At 42.5% G+C, this 22,040-nt stretch overlaps 2 protein-coding genes across 8 annotated transcripts in view; both read right to left on the minus strand.

The window, feature by feature from the left end:
* The window catches only part of chpt1 (choline phosphotransferase 1), a 20,594-nt gene extending 6,932 nt beyond the window's left edge, over nt 1-13,662 (minus strand). For both annotated transcript variants that reach the window (XR_013963557.1, XM_080757345.1), the window contains exons 1-5: nt 13,182-13,662; nt 4,890-5,037; nt 4,586-4,727; nt 2,488-2,572; nt 1-117 (exon numbers count right to left, since the gene is read on the minus strand). The exon at nt 1-117 is cut by the window's left edge and continues 15 nt beyond it. Coding sequence is in view for 1 of the 2 variants with exons in the window: in XM_080757345.1 (XP_080613471.1) it covers nt 1-117; nt 2,488-2,572; nt 4,586-4,727; nt 4,890-5,037; nt 13,182-13,427 (738 nt within the window). In the remaining variant the exon portion in view is untranslated. The remainder of the gene's footprint in view (nt 118-2,487; nt 2,573-4,585; nt 4,728-4,889; nt 5,038-13,181) is intronic.
* Nucleotides 13,663-16,056: 2,394 nt separating this feature from the next.
* Nucleotides 16,057-22,040, minus strand: part of mybpc1 (myosin binding protein C1) — a 79,473-nt gene continuing 73,489 nt past the window's right edge. For all 6 annotated transcript variants that reach the window (XM_080757693.1, XM_080757692.1, XM_080757689.1 and 3 more), the window contains one exon: nt 16,057-18,089. In XM_080757693.1, coding sequence (XP_080613819.1) covers nt 17,986-18,089 — 104 coding nt within the window. In that variant the 3' untranslated portion in view covers nt 16,057-17,985. The remainder of the gene's footprint in view (nt 18,090-22,040) is intronic.

Genomic DNA, 22,040 nt, shown 5'->3' on the forward strand with positions numbered 1-22,040 from the left:
GTTCTTCCCCACGCCTCCGTTGAGGATGACCTGGAAGTAGTTGTAGCAGGAGTACACGGCCCCGCCGATGATGCCCAGGATGGGGAACACGTAGAGGGGCACGCCGACCACATGCAGCTGGGGGGGAGACACACACACATGTGACACGAGAGGACCAATTAGCACGCGGCTACCACCAACTGGTCGCCATGGGAACGCAGCGGGAGGAGGAGGAGCCTGTATGAGCGGTGGGCGGGGCATGAGCACCATGGGAATTAACACAAAGCCTAATTATGCGGGTGATGTCATCAGCTTCCCCCCCCCCCCCGCCAGAACATGTCTAATAGATGAGAGATCACTGGTTCTGTCAGTGTAGGGCCTGTGGACCCACCAGATCACTGGTTCTGTCAGTGTAGGGCCTGTGGACCCACCGGATCACTGGTTCTGTCAGTGTAGGGCCTGTGGACCCACCAGGGTCTGTAACTCAGGAGTGTCAAACTTTAAATGGAACCAAATGGACCCTAAAAGGGGGCTATACAGTCATACAGTATAGTTACATACTAGAATTAAAAGGAATGGTTCACACCCAACAAATGACTTATTTTTGTATCAATTACTCGCCCCGTGAAGCCTTGAATTCAGTCTTTGTCTTTGCATTCCTAAGCCAATAATGTGATGACCGGCAGAGACACACTCATAGAGTATCCTACTGACCGATGTGACTGACCCGGTCATAAGATTATACTGGCCTCAGGCATGCGACGAAAAACAAAACATCTCTGTGTGAATTCATGGCTTCATGGAATGTGCAATTGCTGAATTGATGGAAGATACATAACTGAGTGAGCCTTTACTTCAAGTTCTTATGGCTCATAAGAACGTGCGTGTTGACGTTTCATATAGTCCTTTACTGCCAACAGAACTATCTCTGACAACACCACTCCCTTCCCCCTCTCCACACACACCCACCCAGTAATGAGATCAAATGAATAACAGCTGTGCAGCTTGCTCTGGGTCTCCAGACTATATGGAGCATTGTGTACATCTAGAGTGGATGTTCTTATACCCTGGATACCGGACCTTTGTCACAGAGGTAGGCTATGGAGAATTTTGCCAGCTTCTGGTGGACATTTTTGTCAAAATTATTGTTTTTGCGACGGACACACTCTACAGTACAAAATGAGTGGACAATACCATTACCATAAACACAAAGAGCTATAGCCCTGAATTACCATAACAGGTCTGTGTACAAATGGAACATAATTTACGTTTTTGGGTCCATTTGGTTCCATTTCTACACTCAGAGTCCTTGCAAATAAAACATTTGAGATCCACTAGTGCTAAGTTGGACTCCTAATATATTCCATAGTGTCAGGAAATCAGTGTCATACATATTCTGAAGAAAGCCTGGAGACTGACATTCAGTAATTGGGTCTAATATGATCAAAATAAGAACATTATAATGGTGTGTAAAAAAGAAAATCAAACAATTTACCACAAACACATAAGTCCATGTACTGTTGTAGTGTTTAAGCAATACACATGGCCAGTCACTAGAGGGGGGTAGAGGCGTTTGTAAAACTGCCTCAGCCAACTGTCTGTTTTTACACTGCTTTCACTGCAGAAAGACATCAAGGAGGTGTGCTGGGTTGGCGCCCCCCCACTACTCTACCTAGCAGTAAATAACAAACAAATGAATGTTGGTGATTATATAAAAATGTATTATCATATTAATTCATTGTTAAGTAATAAGTTCACCCTGTATATGCACGGGCATAATAGCATGATGATGCCATTACAAAACTGTGCAAAATGTGCCGCTTTTAGCTGAATTGGTGCGACAGATCCCTAAGGTCGTCCACTATGAGAAGCAGTGCACTAGATGACCTGTTGCCATGGCGTCAGCTACCCCATAATATTTACCTTTTGTCATTTCCCTCATGTGATGTTTAGTCAACGGGCAGCACGGTGGAAGTGAAACATACGCTCTATTTAACGGCTTGTAGGAGGATGACGACAAAATAGGGATTGGTAGAGATTTTAACCCATTTTGGGCGGTGTTTTAAACAGTATGCTATAATTTAGCTATTGGAAAAATAGCAGATCTACGAAGCTACGAGCTTGTAGGTCTGTGGGGGAGACGCCTGTCTGCCCCTCTGAGTGTTGGGGGAGACGCCTGTCTGCCCCTCTGAGTGTGGGGGAGACGCCTGTCTGTCCCTCTGAGTGTTGGGGAGACGCCTGTCTGCCCCTCTGAGTGTTGGGGAGACGCCTGTCTGCCCCTCTGAGTGTTGGGGAGACGCCTGTCTGCCCCTCTGAGTGTTGGGGAGACAGGTACAAGAGAGCACAATCTTTCCTAAGGGACAACTGTGTAGTTGTTGCGCAGTTGTGTGTAGTTTTGTAGTTGTGTGTAGTTGTGTGTCTGTGTAGTTTTGTGTATAGTTGTGTAGTTGTGTGTGTGTCTGTGTGTGTGTGTAGTTGTGTGTCCACGCACGAGCGTGGGGATTGTACCGTAGTTTGCCAGAGCGCCACACCGCCAATGGCTGACATCACATACATGGTCATGATGGCGAACTGCACCTCTGTGACATCCACCCTGCAAAAGACAAACATACCACTCATCAATACATGACAAATGTGACTACATTTGACTGAGGGACTGCCATTGGATTATTTTTAATGTCTTATGAAAGCAGGGAATCATAGCTTCAAATTGACATATTGGTTGTTCAGTTTGACCCACCGGTTTTGGAGATATGGCTTATAGAGTATAATGTCTTGCAGAGAAACAGCGAGTTGAGAAAACAGGCTTGAAAGGTTCACTTCTGTGGTCTCTAACATTACACCTATAGCTACATGTTTAAGCATTTATTTCATATTTACATGTCTTCTGTGGTCTCTAACATTACACCTATAGCTACATGTTTAAGCATTTATTTCATATTTACATGTCTTCTGTGGACTCTAACATTACACCTAGCTACATGTTTAAGCATTTATTTCATATTTACATGTCTTCTGTGGTCTCTAACATTACACCTAGCTACATGTTTAAGCATTTATTTCAATTTACATGTCGATTTCAGCTCTGACACTTATTTCAGACATGCTCTAGTATGTGAAGAGTCTGTTTGTGCTATAAACTCATTTTGAGGGAAAAAAAAAAAGTTTTTCTCCTCTGGTGAAAAGCTGGAATTTGCACGACGGCAGTCTCTCAGTCAAATCTGGTCACAAATGTGTCCGTGGCAAATGTTTAGATAATTATTTAGTATGCACCGTTGTAATGTTCTTATTGTGATCATGAGACACTACAGTACATTAGGGGCTGTATTTTGCGTGTCTTAAGTACCAGGTCTTATTCCCTAACTAAAGACCTGGATCATTGCTCTTTGGCCAAACTTAAAACTTAAACTTTATTTATATAGTCAATGAAGCGTTAAAGTGTTTCAATTGGCCAGACAAATGTGTTACCAGTATATATTAAAGTCCACTAATCTTTACATGTTTTCAAGGAGGCAATTGTGTATCAAAATCACAAAGGCTGATTTGACCTTTAGGACAATTAAATCAGTGTATCCAAAAATGTAGTTACTGGACTTTGGACATAAAGGATGTATTTGGCTGCAGACCCCCATCTGAAAATGTTTTGTGTTATAAGAGAATATTTGTTAAAATAAAAAGTATTTCAAACATGCCCCGATCTACAGTACATGCCGACAGCTTGTAGTTGTAGATCTGATATTTTCAATAAAACGTTAAAAACATTTAAACAAAAATCTGGGGAATCCTTAACATGAAAAGGTTTGAGAACCACTGCCTTGCCCCATTAAAACCGGGAAAGCATCTGTGTCATTTTAGCCATATATATAGCAACATATGATTTTCAGGAAACACAGGTGGCTCTCAAAAATAGCAGATATGCAAGCACACAGCGCGTCACTCCATGCTGCACTGCAAGCTGGTACATCTGCTATTTCTGCAGAACATAAAGGTTGGAGCGCACACCGATAGTGGGGAGGTGAAGACCACGGGAGACAAACGTGAAAATAGTTAGAAGAGAAGAGGTCGCACAGCTCGTAGTCACGATGCAAAAAGAAAACCTTTTATTGGTTACCCTGAAGAAGGCATTTTTTAGCCAAAACGTTGGTAACACAATAAAATGTAGTTATTTTTTTTTGCATGGTGACTACAAGCTGTAGAACCTGTCCTTCCTATTTTCCTATTGTATCTGCTATTTTTTTTAATTAATAATATCTCAAACTTATATAGTGCTTTTTACCCAAAGATGCTTCGACGTTTCAAAAAATAGTTTGAGAAATCTTGAAAGTGCTTTTTATAATTTTGAATTTCTTTAACACAAGTCTTCTCTGCTGGGGCGCAAAACATTTTCAGATGGTGGTCCGCGGCCAAATACATATCATTCTGCGGTACAACTGTACTGGTTTATCATTCTGCGGTACAACTGTACTGGTTTATCATTCTGTGGTACAACTGAACTGGTTTATCATTCTGCGGTACAACTGAACTGGTTTGTCATTCTGCGGTACAAATGTACTGGTTTATCATTCTGCGGTACAACTGTACTGGTTTAAAAGGCAGTGCTGCTTACAGGCCGAAGCGGAGCGTCCCGGACACATAGGTCTGCCAGTGGGCACAGAAGAACATGAACGTCCCTATGAACCCGCAGAAGAACATCCAGTCTGGGTAGTGTCCGATCCCACATGATATACACGTCCCCACCGCTACGAACACTGCAGGACAGAGAGAGAGAGAGAGAGAGGGACATCTATTAAACACTGCAAGGGGACAGACAGAGAGAGACACATCTATTAAACACTGCTGACAGAAAACTGTCAGGATGTAGAAGAACATTTTATAGAATCTGATCTCGGGTCAGAATGGGTTTAAAGCACCTGTAGAGACAGCGTCACAGCCGTGGTCAAACAGCTCCCCCAGAGGAGAGCTGGTGTTGGTTCGCCTCGCCTGCTTCCCGTCGATGGCGTCTAGCGACTGGTAGATGAACAGACCCAACGCACTGAGGATGAACGCCCAGGGTGGAGCCTGGAGAGAGAGAGATTATTATTATTATTATTATTATTATTAATGCACTGAGGATGAACGCCCAGGCTGGGCTGGAGGTAACGCATTGCCTTGCATAAGAAGCATCTTTACCCAAAATGAAGACTAGAGTGAACATTTATATACAGCATAAATGCTGTTTAGGCATCTATGGTGAAAAGAACGGACATTGTGACATCTTTTGCTTCATTGCACATTTGCATTGAGATAAAAAATAATAATTATTAGATATCAGGATTTGCATAAATTCCACAGCACAGACAGTGTGTCTCGGGGAGTGTCTTGCAAGCCACTAATGAAAGAAAAACAGTGATAAGGTTGATGTGGGGTACAGGACAGTACAGGACAGGACAGGACAGTACAGTACAGGACAGGACAGCTGACAGATGATAAAAACAGTGATAAGGTTGATGTGGGGTACAGGACAGTACAGGACAGGACAGGACAGGACAGGACAGGACAGGACAGGTCAGCTGACAGACGATAAAAACAGTGATAAGGTTGATGTGGGGTACAGGACAGGACAGGACAGGACAGTACAGGACAGGACCGTACAGTACAGGACCGTACAGGACAGGACAGGACAGGACAGGACAGGACAGGACCGTACAGGACCGTACAGGACAGGACAGGACAGGACAGGACAGGACAGGACCGTACAGTACAGGACAGGACAGGACAGTACAGGACCGTACAGGACAGGACAGGACAGGACAGGACGGGACAGGACCGTACAGGACAGCTGACAGACGACAGCAGGTGCAGACTCAGGCCAGCGTTCTATTTAAGTCATACTCGCCGGCCGTAGCCCCGCCCCCTACACACACCAACCTGTTGTTCTGACCAGAACCATCTAATAAGAGTTGTGTTCTGACCAGAACCATCTAATAAGAGTTGTGTTCTGACCAGAACCATCTAATAAGAGTTGTGTTCTGACCAGAACCATCTAATAAGAGTTGTGTTCTGACCAGAACCGTCTAATAAGAGTTGTGTTGTTCTGACCAGAACCATCTAATAAGAGTTGTGTTCTGACCAGAACCATCTAATAAGAGTTGTGTTGTTCTGACCAGAACCATCTAATAAGAGTTGTGTTCTGACCAGAACCATCTAATAAGAGTTGTGTTGTTCTGACCAGAACCATCTAATAAGAGTTGTGTTGTTCTGACCAGAACCATCTAATAAGAGTTGTGTTCTGACCAGAACCATCTAATAAGAGTTGTGTTCTGACCAGAACCATCTAATAAGAGTTGTGTTGTTCTGACCAGAACCATCTAATAAGAGTTGTGTTCTGACCAGAACCGTCTAATAAGAGTTGTGTTCTGACCAGAACCATCTAATAAGAGTTGTGTTCTGACCAGAACCATCTAATAAGAGTTGTGTTCTGACCAGAACCATCTAATAAGAGTTGTGTTCTGACCAGAACCATCTAATAAGAGTTGTGTTCTGACCAGAACCATCTAATAAGAGTTGTGTTCTGACCAGAACCATCTAATAAGAGTTGTGTTGTTCTGACCAGAACCATCTAATAAGAGTTGTGTTCTGACCAGAACCATCTAATAAGAGTTGTGTTCTGACCAGAACCATCTAATAAGAGTTGTGTTCTGACCAGAACCATCTAATAAGAGTTGTGTTCTGACCAGAACCATCTAATAAGAGTTGTGTTCTGACCAGAACCATCTAATAAGAGTTGTGTTCTGACCAGAACCATCTAATAAGAGTTGTGTTCTGACCAGAACCATCTAATAAGAGTTGTGTTGTTCTGACCAGAACCATCTAATAAGAGTTGTGTTGTTCTGACCAGAACCATCTAATAAGAGTTGTGAAGTGAACAGAGTTTGCGTAACTCGGTCTTCCTCTATGGCTCTGGTACTGGTTCTGACTAATGGCTGGCTGGGTTTAGCCGTTATGCCATTACAGTACCTTACAGTACATTACTGTACATTACTGTACATTACAGTACCTTCTATCCCAGTGGTTATATTAAATAAACCCACATTGACAGAGGTTAAAATAGGGTGCATTTTGCATCCCAAAACGCAGTTTATAGATAGTTTAGGTTTAGGTTTATTTATTTAGCATGTGGTACAAAACAATAGACACTAACATATCAAAGAACAAAAGTACAATGCAAGGAAGGGAGGAAGCCAGAAGGCTTATTTGGAATCCTTTCCTGTATGGAAGAGGTCATTGGTTTAAAAGTTCATAAAGAACAGTACAGAAAGTCTACAAGTTGGCAAAGGGGGGCAGCTGTGCAGTAAAGAAATAAAAACACAGACTGTGACCCAGTTTGACTGAGGGGCTGTCATTGAAAATGGTTGAAAAACTGCATTTAAAACAATAAGAATCCAAAATGAGTTGATGGCACAGGCAGACTCTCCACATACCAGAGCATGTCTGACATAAATGTCAGAGCTGAAATCGATGTAAATATGAAATGAATGCTTAAACATGTAGCTATAGGTGTAATGTTAGAGTCCACAGAAGACATGTAAATATGAAATGAATGCTTAAACATGTAGCTATAGGTGTAATGTTAGAGTCCACAGAAGACATATGAAATATGAAATAAATGCTTAAACATGTAGCTATAGGTGTAATGTTAGAGTCCACAGAAGACATGTAAATATGAAATAAATGCTTAAACAGGTAGCTAGGTGTAATGTTAGAGTCCACAGAAGACATGTAAATATGAAATAAATGCTTAAACATGTAGCTACTGTAGGTGTAATGTTAGAGTCCACAGAAGACATGTAAATATGAAATAAATGCTTAAACATGTAGCTACTGTAGGTGTAATGTTAGAGTCCACAGAAGACATGTAAATATGAAATAAATGCTTAAACATGTAGCTATAGGTGTAATGTTAGAGACCACAGAAGACATGTAAATATGAAATAAATGCTTAAACATGTAGCTATAGGTGTAATGTTAGAGTCCACAGAAGACATGTAAATATGAAATAAATGCTTAAACATGTAGCTAGGTGTAATGTTAGAGTCCACAGAAGACATACTATGAAATAAATGCTTAAACATGTAGCTAGGTGTAATGTTAGAGACCACAGAAGACATGTAAATATTAAATGAATTCTTAAACATGTAGCTATAGGTGTAATGTTGGAGTCCACAGAAGACATGTAAATATGAAATAAATGCTTAAACATGTAGCTATAGGTGTAATGTTAGAGTCCACAGAAGACATGTAAATATGAAATAAATGCTTAAACATGTAGCTATAGGTGTAATGTTAGAGACCACAGAAGTGAACCTTTTCAAGCCTGTTTTCTCAACTCGCTGTTTCTCTGCCAGACATTACTCTATAAGCCATATCTCCAAAACCGGTGGGTCAAACTGAACAACCAATATGTCAATTTGAAGCTATGATTCCCTGCTTTCACATGACATGACAAAATACTACTACAGGATACAGGGTATAATTATGGGTACAGGATGGACCCTGTGGTCGCGTCACCTCGGAGGAAAGCCTGGTCTGCGCTACGTATCGCCCATGTGATCAGGGCCTTTATTGGATAGGCCCTAAAGTCACGATGCCCTCGATGTCCGACGGGGAATATTGGGTATAATACTCGTTCCGGTTTGGGGGTTCCTGCCTGATGACCGGAACCCCCCCTAGTGGTGGTGGTGCACAAACCAGTAACTATATAGAAAAAGGGAATATCCATCATCCGCAGTTCCGCAAGTTCTCTTGTATAAAGTTATTTAATGAAAACACATGCAGCCAGCAGCAGTCTGTCTAGAGAAACAACATGCAGTCTGTCTAGAGAAACACATGCAGTCTGTCTAGAGAAACAACATGCAGTCTGTCTAGAGAAACACATGCAGTCTGTCTAGAGAAACAACATGCAGTCTGTCTAGAGAAACACATGCAGCCAGCAGCAGTCTGTCTAGAGAAACACATGCAGCCAGCTGCAGTCTGTCTAGAGAAACAACATGCAGTCTGTCTAGAGAAACACATGCAGTCTGTCTAGAGAAACAACATGCAGTCGGTCTAGAGAAACACATGCAGTCTGTAGAGAAACACATGCAGTCTGTCTAGAGAAACAACATGCAGTCTGTCTAGAGAAACACATGCAGTCTGTAGAGAAACACATGCAGTCTGTCTAGAGAAACAACATGCAGTCTGTCTAGAGAAACACATGCAGTCTGTAGAGAAACACATGCAGCCAGCAGCAGTCTGTCTAGAGAAACACATGCAGTCTGTAGAGAAACACATGCAGCCAGCTGCAGTCTGTCTAGAGAAACACATGCAGCCAGCAGCAGTCTGTCTAGAGAAACACATGCAGCCAGCAGCAGTCTGTCTAGAGAAACACATGCAGTCTGTAGAGAAACACATGCAGCCAGCTGCAGTCTGTCTAGAGAAACACATGCAGCCAGCAGCAGTCTGTCTAGAGAAACACATGCAGCCAGCAGCAGTCTGTCTAGAGAAACACATGCAGCCAGCAGCAGTCTGCAGAGAAACACATGCAGTCTGTAGAGAAACACATGCAGCCAGCTGCAGTCTGTAGAGAAACACATGCAGTCTGTCTAGAGAAACACATGCAGTCTGTCTAGAGAAACACATGCAGCCAGCTGCAGTCTGTCTAGAGAAACACATGCAGTCTGTCTAGAGAAACACATGCAGTCTGTCTAGAGAAACACATGCAGCCAGCTTCAGTCTGTCTAGAGAAACACATGCAGTCTGTCTAGAGAAACACATGCAGTCTGTCTAGAGAAACACATGCAGCCAGCTTCAGTCTGTCTAGAGAAACACATGCAGTCTGTCTAGAGAAACACATGCAGTCTGTCTAGAGAAACACATGCAGCCAGCTGCAGTCTGTCTAGAGAAAGCCTTCCTCAGCGTTTCTAACTCAGCGTTTCTTCAAACCAGTGTCACTACAACAACAACATGATGTAAGTTTAGCATCCTCTCCCGACCGGATCTAAAACCTGACATGGAATGCCTCCCAGGCTACTGTTGAATAAAGTTCAGATCTTAAAACCTGACATGGAATGCCTCCCAGGCTACTGTTGAATAAAGTTCAGATCTTAAAACCTGACATGGAATGCCTCCCAGGCTACTGTTGAATAAAGTTCAGATCCTAAAACCTGACATGGAATGCCTCCCAGGCTACTGTTGAATAAAGTTCAGATCTTAAAACCTGAAATGTACAGTAATGCCTCCCAGGACATGGCTCCACAACAGGCTACTTACTGTAGAATAAAGTTCAGAATCAGATTCGGTCTAAGTACAGTAAGGCTCTAAGATGTTCTGCAGTACTGAGAATGTAGCTATAGGTGTAATGTTAGAATCCACAGAAGACATGTAAATATGAAATAAATGCTTAAACATGTAGCTAGGTGTAATGTTAGAGTCCACAGAAGACATGTAAAAATGAAATAAATGCTTAAACATGTAGCTAGGTGTAGTGCTGAGAATTCTACTTAATATCTGCCTTGTTGTGACTTTGCTCCTCCAGGTGTGTGTGTGTGTGTGTGTGCGCTCATTTGGTTGCCCTACTCGTAGGATATTTCCTCGTTCAGATCGTTTGCGAGGACGCACACATGGCCGCTCGTTATTACGCGGAGAGAATTGTTTTAATATGAGGGTCGGCTTGGCACTTTTTGGCACATTTTTGCCCTACACCAGACCAGGGGTTATCAACAGGTGGTCCGTGGACCGCTGGTGGTCCCTGGCTGGAAGTATTGCATGTGGTCCCTGACAATTCATTTCAGTAATGTAGCATTTGTTGATTTTTAATAATGTCATTCCTCATACTAGTTGAGAAACAGTGAACTGAATGACCCGGTGACCTATGACCTATGACCCGGTGACCTATGATGACTCATTTTACTGACAAGTTGGAGGTCAGGAAATTAAACAGAAAAAGGGAGTAAGAATCTCAAGAGGGGGAAGTGCAGCGGACTGTCTGCTTGACTCATTATTATAGGAAATGATTAGTAGTCATACACACACACACACACACACACACACACACACACACACACACACACACACACACACACACACACACGGGATGCACAGCTAGTGTTACGACAGCATTCATCCATTTTGACCTGCAGGAACGATTCTATAAATAAATGTCTTCTAAATCCTGACAAGTTTTCTGAAAAAGCCATGTTTCTATAATATGTCAGTCGTTCTTCGATCTTTTCAAAAACAGCAGACCTACAAGCTCGTAGCGCGCCACTCGGTGGCGCGCTATGAGCTTGTAGATCTGCTGTTTTTCCAATAGCTAAAGCATAACATAATGCTAACACCAAAAAGGGGTTCCCGCCCCAAAATGTGTTAATCTTAGCCCATATTATCAACAGTGGTCCCCCAGGTTGACTCTAAGTCAGGGTGGTGGTCCCTGGTTCACATAGTGTGTGTGTGTGTGTGTGTGTTTATTAGGGCTTTGACACTACGGTTTTAGGCGCAGTGTGGAACGTGACGCTGCAGGCCGGCTGGTTGTGGAACAGGCTGAACCGCGACCGACCGGTCAGCCTGGAATGTGTGGAGGCAAAGATTCCAGCTGACCCCATGTCCCATGGTGCACCGGGGCCCAGTGGGGGGTCGGGGGTCATCTGAAGACACAAGGCAGCCAAGAGCACTGTGTGGCGTCTGTTCCACATAGGCAGAGAGAGAGAGAGAGAGAGAGACATCTGTTCCACATAGGCAGAGAGAGAGAGAGAGAGAGAGAGAGAGAGAGAGAGAGAGAGAGAGAGAGAGAGAGAGAGAGAGGAAACTTGTGCATGCTGTCTTAAATTGCAAGTTGCAACCGGTCTTATCCCCCGCTCCAACCCCTCCCTTCTTTAATAGCCTCTCTACCCTATCAGAGTCCAGTATACTTGTCTTTTATCTGCCAACTATAATCAATATGTTATCGTGGGTCAGTGGTTTACCACCGGTCGAACCCCTGAACTCGCCACGGGGTCACAGTCACACTCGCAGCACGCTGGCCAGCCTGGGCCACCACGACATCATGGGGACTTTTCACCCAGTCACAAAGCACCGCTTCGCCAAGGAGGGTGTGATTGGGCAAGGGCAACGCGTGTACTGTACGGGTTCCATGGGCGCTCCAAGTCTTACGACTACAGTGGATATAGTGTATAGATAGATTATAGATTATAGATAGTGTATAGACAGTTTGGTAGAAGATATATGGGGGTAGATATGGTGGCACTTTATACATCTGTCCTGGACTTTGAGTCAGTAGCAAAGGTCCTCGTCTGCCTAGGTACTGCATGCTGCTGGACAAAGGTTTAATCTGATAACACACACACACACACACACACACACACACACACACACACAGTCTGATGCATAATGTAAGTGGATCATAGGTCACCCTGTTGTGCAGTGCTGCCGTGTGTGGGATGAGCTATACATGCTATGCTACACATATATAATTATTATAATGCACACACATAACACTTAAGACTCTAAACTAAAAGACACATTTACTTTCTGGTGTTTACACGTTTCTTCCTATTTAGCAAAAGACAAACCCCCCCCCCCCCACTTCTCCTTACTAGTTAGCAGCAGCGGTGTTGCTCTCTTGCTGGTTAAATTATAGCTATACTACTACATTACATGCGCTATAGTTTGTAAACACTGGAGGTAAACAAGTCAACAAGTGGAGGATTTGTACTAAAACTGTCGCATTGGCAACGTTATGTTGCCGAATGTCAACAACAAGCATGAATGACCTCAGAACCAAACACCACGTCACCACACACACACACACACACACACACTCATTAATTATGACATGGTCATATCAAAGCTGTCATTGTGGAATCATAAATGAACAAACGGCGGAACTTATTACTGGAAACTTTATTGTAGCAGCAATAAAGGTCGCTATACATTGTTTAATGTGTGTGTAATCCCTGGTGGGGGGGACGGTGGTGTGTGTGTGTGTGTGTGTGTGTGTACTGTGCATGGCTCTAAGACAAGATAGAGGCGATCTCTGTGACGATCTTGTAATGTAAGAACTATAAGATCACACAGCTTGTAGATCGGCTCTTATTGTCGGCGAGCGACATGCAGCGACAACAATAGTTCATGATTAGCCTATTCTTAGTATTCTATACTGTTCTATAGTGTTACTGTATAGTGCTCACCTCTTCCTTGGCGCTGGGGCAGTAGCAGATGAGCACCACCGTGGTGAGGATGTTGACCACCAGTCCGATGCTGGTCAGGGTGTTGGGCGCCACCCAGACGGGGATCTGCTGGACCAGCCAGTTCCAGTAGAGCTGACACGGGGGTTCGAACAACGAGCGACCCTCCGCGCTGTACTTGTGCTCCTCCAGCCGCTTGAGCTGAGCGGCTGACAGCGGCTCTGGCCACAGCACGCCGTGTAGTGTCATTGTTTTCCGTCTCTGTACACCTACCTACCTACCCTACCCTACCCGCTTCACAAAACAAAACCAAACAAAACAAAAAGTATAGCTATAAACGACCCGGAGATCTGCCTCCCTGGACCGCTTCCGGCCGGTGCTATCGTGTCCTCCGGGCGACCATTGCTTTGGACATTCAGAGGAGAAACGCGCGGAGGTTATCCATGTCGCGGAGAGTGAGCTGTCGATATATGGATCCCCCGGATCCTTCCTTCCTTCTTCTTATCGAGTTGGGTTGACTGTTTGAGGCAGGAAACGAAACGAGGGGTCCGGAAGGGAATACTCCAAGCCGTCTTTCCCGGGAAATTCGAAATGTAAACTGTAACAGTAAAGCGTTGCCTTGATGTGGAAGTGAAACTGACACACGTGTTGGGGGACGGCCAGTGTAACAAAAATAACCTTATCCTCTACTACACAACCACAGAAAACTAGTTATACTAAACCTGTACAACATGATTCATGATCTTGTTGTTTTTTGCTGTGGTTATTTGCTCATGAATCATGTTGTAGGCTATACTATACTGACAGTGGATTTGTGCTGTACATGTATAATTTGTCTCTCACATAGGGCATAGTAGCCATAGGCTATTTCCCATTTAGTCTACTGGAGATTCCGTGATTAATGTAAACTTTTATGATAGTATAAATATTATCTATAGGCATAATGGATGAAATTCAGCTGGGTTGCTAAAAGTAGCAAGTTGAGCAATTTGAGTAATTAGCATAATATGTGACTATTCCATTAACATCCTATACAAGGCAAACATTCCAAATTGCGTCATTCTTTAAGTAGCATGTTTATTAGTTTATTATTAGTTTATTAGTTTGTTTTTCTTTCCATACAAAACATTCTTTAGTTCATCAGTTTTTTTCTTTTTCTTATTCTGGAAAAAAAAAAGGTTATAGACTGAAGCCTTATTACGTCTACCCTTTTGTCCATTAAATAAAAATAATACAGAACTATGTGTTTTTTGTTTTTAATGCTACTGATGACATATTATTTTTGGCCATATAATAGCAGGATGTCACATATTATGCTAATTTCTCAACGTGCAAACTTTTAGCAACCAAGGTTAATCTCATCTGCTGAGCTTATAGAGGACATTTAAATTTTGAATCATATACGTTTACATTAAACAACATTTCTACGACATATGGGGTCTAACATACCTGACCTATATGGGGTACTTCTGAATGTGGCTCTGTGTCTGACACATGGTCTAGTGACTGTGATAGCATCTCTCTGTCTGACACATGGTCTAGTGTGACTGTGTGATAGCATCTCTCTGTCTGACACATGGTCTAGTGACTGTGAAAGCATCTCTCTGTCTGACACATGGTCTAATGTGACTGTGATAGCATCTCTCTGTCTGACACATGGTCTAGTGTGACTGTGATAGCATCTCTCTGTCTGACACATGGTCTAGTGACTGTGTGATAGCATCTCTCTGTCTGACACATGGTCTAGTGTGACTGTGTGATAGCATCTCTCTGTCTGACACATGGTCTAGTGTGACTGTGTGATAGCATCTCTCTGTCTGACACATGGTCTAGTGTGACTGTGTGATAGCATCTCTCTGTCTGACACATGGTCTAGTGTGACTGTGTGATAGCATCTCTCTGTCTGACACATGGTCTAGTGTGACTGTGTGATAGCATCTCTCTGTCTGACACATGGTCTAGTGTGACTGTGTGATAGCATCTCTCTGTCTGACACATGGTCTAGTGACTGTGATAGCATCTCTCTGTCTGACACATGGTCTAGTGTGACTGTGATAGCATCTCTCTGTCTGACACATGGTCTAGTGTGACTGTGTGATAGCATCTCTCTGTCTGACACATGGTCTAGTGTGACTGTGATAGCATCTCTCTGTCTGACACATGGTCTAGTGTGACTGTGTGATAGCATCTCTCTGTCTGACACATGGTCTAGTGTGACTGTGTGATAGCATCTCTCTGTCTGACACATGGTCTAGTGTGACTGTGTGATAGCATCTCTCTGTCTGACACATGGTCTAGTGTGACTGTGATAGCATCTCTCTGTCTGACACATGGTCTAGTGTGACTGTGTGATAGCATCTCTCTGTCTGACACATGGTCTAGTGTGACTGTGTGATAGCATCTCTCTGTCTGACACATGGTCTAGTGTGACTGTGATAGCATCTCTCTGTCTGACACATGGTCTAGTGACTGCTAGCATCTCTCTGTCTGACACATGGTCTAGTGACTGTGATGGCATCTCTCTGTCTGACACATGGTCTAGTGTGACTGTGTGATAGCATCTCTCTGTCTGACACATGGTCTAGTGTGACTGTGTGATAGCATCTCTCTGTCTGACACATGGTCTAGTGTGACTGTGATAGCATCTCTCTGTCTGACACATGGTCTAGTGTGACTGTGATAGCATCTCTCTGTCTGACACATGGTCTAGTGTGACTGTGATAGCATCTCTCTGTCTGACACATGGTCTAGTGTGACTGTGTGATATATTGATTTATATATTGTAAACAGCTAGCAGGCGTTTTCTGTTCAATTTGTTTCACAGCTCTGTACAATTATGGCAACTGGGATTTACACTGCAATAAGAATCGCAAAGACAAATTGTACAAGCGGTTTTATTCCATGATGGTCATATACTTACAAAGGGAAAAGCATGCACCCATGAATAGTCATCTTTCAAGTCTCAATAAGTGTCATGTATACATGAAGACGGTTTGTATAAGCCTCCAAATCTTCCATTATTTATTTATCATGTCATGAAAACCTATGTCACCCCCCAAGAAAATAAATGAAATCAAACAAATATGTCAGCGACTCATAGTCAAATCAATAAATATGTCAGCGACTCATAATAATAATAATAATAATTATAGCTCAGATTTATATAGCGCTTTTCTAAATACCCAAAGCGCTTTACAAGGGAACACTATAGGAACAGACTTTATTAAGAGAAAAAGAAAAAGAAATAGTCAAATCAATAAAGTTATCCAAACCTTTTAACCACATGAACCCTATAGCGATTCTGAGGGGTGAACATTTGGCAAACTATAGCTGAACTACAAGCTCACAACGTGTTGCATCATGACGAGTTGTGAGCTTGTAGATCGGCTATTGTTGGCGAACATATTTGGTGTAGAGAGAATAAATCCATGGGGTTCAGTTTTGGGCCTCTGGTCAATGAAGTATAGCCTCTATGCAGTCTATGGGGTTCAAATGGTTAATTATTCCTGCCATAAACACATTTTGAAGTTCTGTTAATTACAGTACATTGCAAAACATCATACAGTCACTCATGAAACAATTAAATATTTTTCCTCTCTCCTTTTTCAGACAAATAATATTACCTCCAACAAAAGCACGATCAACCAAAACTAACCTGGCAGCTTAGCCTACTGTAGGTAAGTGTTATATATAAGTGTTATTACTGTACGCTACATCAATTATATATACTTTGTATTATTTATTTATTTTACACACATTTGAGCCAAAGCAATGCCTGTATACTTCATGCATCTGAGCCTTTCAAATACCACAGGGTAGCAAATCTGAACACAGCAAGCCACAGCAGAGCCGTATACACACACACACACACACACACACACACACACACACACACACACACACACACACACACACACACACACACACACACACACACACACACTTGCACGTATTCCTCTGTCAATCCATCCATCCATCTGTCTATAACGGAAAGAGCGTGAGGTCACTCATGCCATTCAAAGTAATGGCTGAAAACCTCACAAGATGGCGCCACCTGCCCATTGAACTCAACAGACGTGGGCAGGGTGGTTGCTTGTTCTGAATAGAGTCTGTGTCACCAATCACTACATTTTACGTGATGATTTATTGTCATATAAATAATTGTGATTGATGATTTATTTAATTGTGTTTTTGCACATTAGATTCTTTTTGAACAGCCAAACTTATAAATTCAGATTTCTTTTAAATTTATTTAAATTAAATTTAGACTTGCACCGGGCACATTATGACAAATAACGTTAATATACAAAGACATTATTGCCAATGACCGGTAGGTATACCCATAATCAAAATAAATAATGTACAATAGACAAAAATAGGCCTGCCTCCATATTTAATAATGGCATGCTTTAAAAAAAAGTAATATAGGGGAAATAGTCGATTTAAGAGCTCACAATGTGTCGCAGCACAACGCGTATATAAGCTTGTAGATCTGCTATTTCCAATTTGTAAATGTATGAATTTATTTATACAGATTAATTTATACAGATGGATGGAACGATTCTCACGATTACGCAAAAGTAAGTGCGATCGCACGTAAGTTGTTGTTTATGTAGTGATAGTGATGCCATCCATCCATCCATCCATCCATCCATCCATCCATCGCTGACCCCGGGTAGAGTGGGTGTGCTCTGATTGGCTGACCCCGGGTAGGCAGGTAGAGGGGTAGTGCTCTGATTGGCTGACCCCGGGTAGGCAGGTAGAGTGGGTGTGCTCTGATTGGCTCTGAGTGATTTGTCGGTTGCTTTTACTGGTCCAGCTGCTCGCAGCAGGGCGTGGCCTCGTTCATGTACTTCTCAATGAGCTGCAGAGGGACACCTCGTTGCATCAGCTCGGAGAAGGTGAAGCCACCTGGAGGACAGAGGAGAGGACAGGTGAAGACACCTGGTGGACAGGGCAGAGGAGAGGACAGGTGAAGACACCTGGTGGACAGGGCAGAGGAGAGGACAGGTGAAGACACCTGGAGGACAGGGCAGAGGAGAGGTGAAGACACCTGGGGGACAGAGGAGAGGACAGGTGAAGACACCTGGAGGACAGGGCAGAGGACAGGTGAAGACACCTGGAGGACAGGGCAGAGGACAGGTGAAGACACCTGGTGGACAGAGGAGAGGACAGGTGGTGAAGACACCTGGTGGACAGAGGAGAGGACAGGTGAAGCCACCTGGTGGACAGAGGAGAGGAGAGGACAGGACAGGACAGGTGAAGACACCTAGTGGACAGAGGAGAGGACAGGTGGTGAAGCCACCTGGTGGACAGAGGAGAGGTGTAGACACCTGTCAGGGTAGACGAGGGTATAAGGCTATAAGGGGTAGAGGACAGACAGGCTATAAGGGGACAGACAGGCTATAAGGGGACAGACAGGCTATAAGGGGACAGACAGGCTATAAGGGGACAGACAGGCTATAAGGGGACAGACGGACGCATGCAGTTTGTAAACATAACGGAGGGGACATTTCTGTAACAACTCAAAGGGATGTTTCACTTTTTTTTTAAAGCTTTTGGTCATTTTATCGTCTATTCAGGCTTTCGTGAACGCCCCGGATAGTTTTTAAGTTGCTATAGATTCAGTATTTAGATATTTAATATTCCACATCCCCTTCCTAATACAAACCCATTATGACTTCAAACTTTAACCATGATATATTCAGCATCGTCCTTGTCTCTGCAGGTGACTGACTTCTTTTTTGATTGATTGATTGATAATTCTATTATACAATAATGCAGTTTTTAATCCTTTTTTTTTCTTCTTGATTTTGCACGTGACACGTTTAACCCATTCTGACCTGAGATCAGATTCATACGAGGTTTCCACTGGACACACACTGGTCTGATTAACCCATTCTGACCTGAGATCAGATTCTAAAAATGTCAGTCGTTCTTCGAATTTTTCAAAAATAGCAGACCTACAAGCTCGTATCGCGCCACTCGGTGGCGCGATATGAGCTTGTAGATCTGCTATTTTTCAATAGCTAAAGCATAACATGATGCCAACACCAAAATGGGTGCCCGGTCAGAATGGGTTAAAAACAGAATGCTATTTCTATTCCAATATTTTTTAATGGAGGCCATAACATATTATGTTATATTGTGTGATATTGATACTTTTAGCTTAGTTGAAGCTAAAAGTATAATTGAATATTACTTCCCATTACTCCTTCACAGGTTACCAATAATCAGGTCAAACGGAGGTCACTGGAAAGGTGCTATATGTAGTCTACTGTATGTAGTATCACTGTAACACACGTGAAGTCAATATGGCTGCCTTTGAAAACATCGAATATTCAGTTCATCTGATAAATTTAGAGTTTAGACCAAAATGACGATAAATCCTCACCACCAAGTTACCTAAACTCAAACACAGTAGTCACTAACAGAACAAAAACCAGACCTTTTTTAAATGTCGAAGAGATTTAAATTGTCATACGACACATTATTATAATACTGTATCACTGAATCAATTGTTCTATATTACTAATTACTAAGTCGCCTTTCTCTCAAACAATTCATCATTTTCAGCCTATTATAGTTCAAGGCGAACGGAATGAGAAAGTCGACACAGGCCATGAAGAATGTGCAGTCAGCGGCAGGCAGCGGGATACCAGCAGGTCGTACAAGATGCACAGGTAATAATAATATATAATAATAATATTATTATTAGTATAAGATGCACAGGTAAGCTGCTCGGGTAGCAAACACGATGAACACTCACTTACTCTTCTCCACTGAAGAGCTCTTGTATGAGCTATTGTCATACAAGAGTGTTATAAACCCATTAAAACCCGGGAAAGCGTCTGTGTCATTTTAGGCTAATACTCAAATCGGCTTTATCCAGGCTACATTGGTTGGCTATTCAAAAATAGTAGATATATACAAGCTCATAGCGTGTCACATTTGTGCAAATCGTTGAATATTTTCAAAGCGGACATATTTAACTCAAATCTTTGCTTCTGGGGGTTCCTGGAACTAAATATTTTGAGATGGGGGTCCACGGCTAAATACATATCATTGTGGCGTTCCTTGACGCACACAGGTTTGGAGGTTTGAGAAGCACTGATACAGAAAACCGTTAGGATGTAGGGCATCGGCCTTAGGTAAGGCCTTAGGTAGCAAACCGTTAGGATGATGTAGGACATTTGGAGAATCTTAGGTAGCAAATCCAGTGGAACAACAAAAGAAAAAGGATCATTTTGAACATGCCGTGTTCCTTCTGGCATCTTGCTTGATCATAACTCTCCTCAGGTTGAAGGTGGGTGGAGCTATGATGACATTTTTATGATCTGAAAAATCTTTAATGAGCCAGAAAGTCAGCAGTGTTATGACAATGCCCTATAGAGACTCTAAGGTGTGTGAGGGAGCTATCTCTAACCTAGTTTAGTAGTTTGTGCCCGCTCCCACACAGCCCTGAGGAGAGAGGATGTAATCGGATAGCTACAGTAGAATGAGTGGCCCGGGAATTTAAAGCATTACTGTACTGTTTTTCAACTGTCTGTGGGAGAAGTCCTCACTCAGTCCACCATCAGTCGCTGTCTGCCGCCTATCAAAAGCCCCACAGGTTGTTAGTGGTGTGCATGAAGTGTTGTTTTTGGCAGCACATTTTTTGATTTGAGTTTTAGTCATAGTCTTTTGAATAGTTTTAATTTAGTTTTAGTCACATTTTAGTGTTAGTCACGCAATTTCAGTCGACTAAATCTACAGTTGATTTAGTCGACTAAAATGTATTTTGTCGGGCCTTGATGCCGTCGAAATGACAGATTTGACACTTGCTGAAAATAGTCGATCTACAAGCTCACAACACGTTGTGGGCTTGTAGATCTGCTATTTTCAGCATGCAACCAAGTGTAAATTCACTTATACTGGATCTCTTGTCCACTATAGTCTATTTTAGTCCAGTTTTTATTTCTTGACGAAATCGTCAGTATATTTAGTCTTATAGTTTTCATCATCATTGCTTAGTTTTCATTTCGTTTCTATTTAGTTTTTCTCCGTGAAAAAAGGTAGTCGACGAACATTTTTCGTCTTAGTTTTAGTCGACGAAAACAACACTGGTGGTGTGAACTACTTTCGGAGTACTGTACTTCAGCACAATTTTGAGGTATTCTTATTTATGTTTTACTTTCTTCAGTATTTACAATGTTCAGTAGCCTATACTTTTACTTACTTCTACCCCACTACATCTCAGAGGCAAATGTTATACTTTTACTCCACTACAAGATACTTTCTTTAATTATTATTTTGATTATTATTACAAAACAAAACATAACCACTTCAGCCCTGTATACATTTAGGCCATTTGAAAAATACCAATACTTTAGTACTTTTAAACGCAAGTTAGTTTTGAGTTCCAGAGTATTTCTAGTTTCCACCACTGCAGGTCAGTGTGTTGACATAGGTAGTTATACTCCCCTCTGCCACTAGGGGACACTAGGGGCCACTTGGGACATTGGCCTCAATGTTTACAAACATTGTGGATTTGTTTACAAATATGTATGATGTGTTTACAAACATTTCATATTTTGATTAGTTTACAAATATTTTGTTTATTTGTTTATGAACATTTTGTGTTAGTTTACAGACATTTTGAGAGAGAGGCTGAGTGAGAGTGAGGTGTGAATGAAAAAAACTATACTATAGTTCCACACTCACTCCAGAGGGCCACTATAGTTCCACCCTCACTCCAGAGGGCCACTATAGTTCCACACTCACTCCAGAGGGCCACTATAGTTCCACACTCACTCCAGAGGACCACTATAGTTCCACACTCACTCCAGAGGGCCACTATAGTTCCACACTCACTCCAGAGGG

This window comes from Protomyctophum bolini (assembly GCF_963924005.1).
Source record: "Protomyctophum bolini genome assembly, chromosome: 23".
In the NCBI taxonomy this organism is placed as follows: domain Eukaryota; kingdom Metazoa; phylum Chordata; class Actinopteri; order Myctophiformes; family Myctophidae; genus Protomyctophum; species Protomyctophum bolini.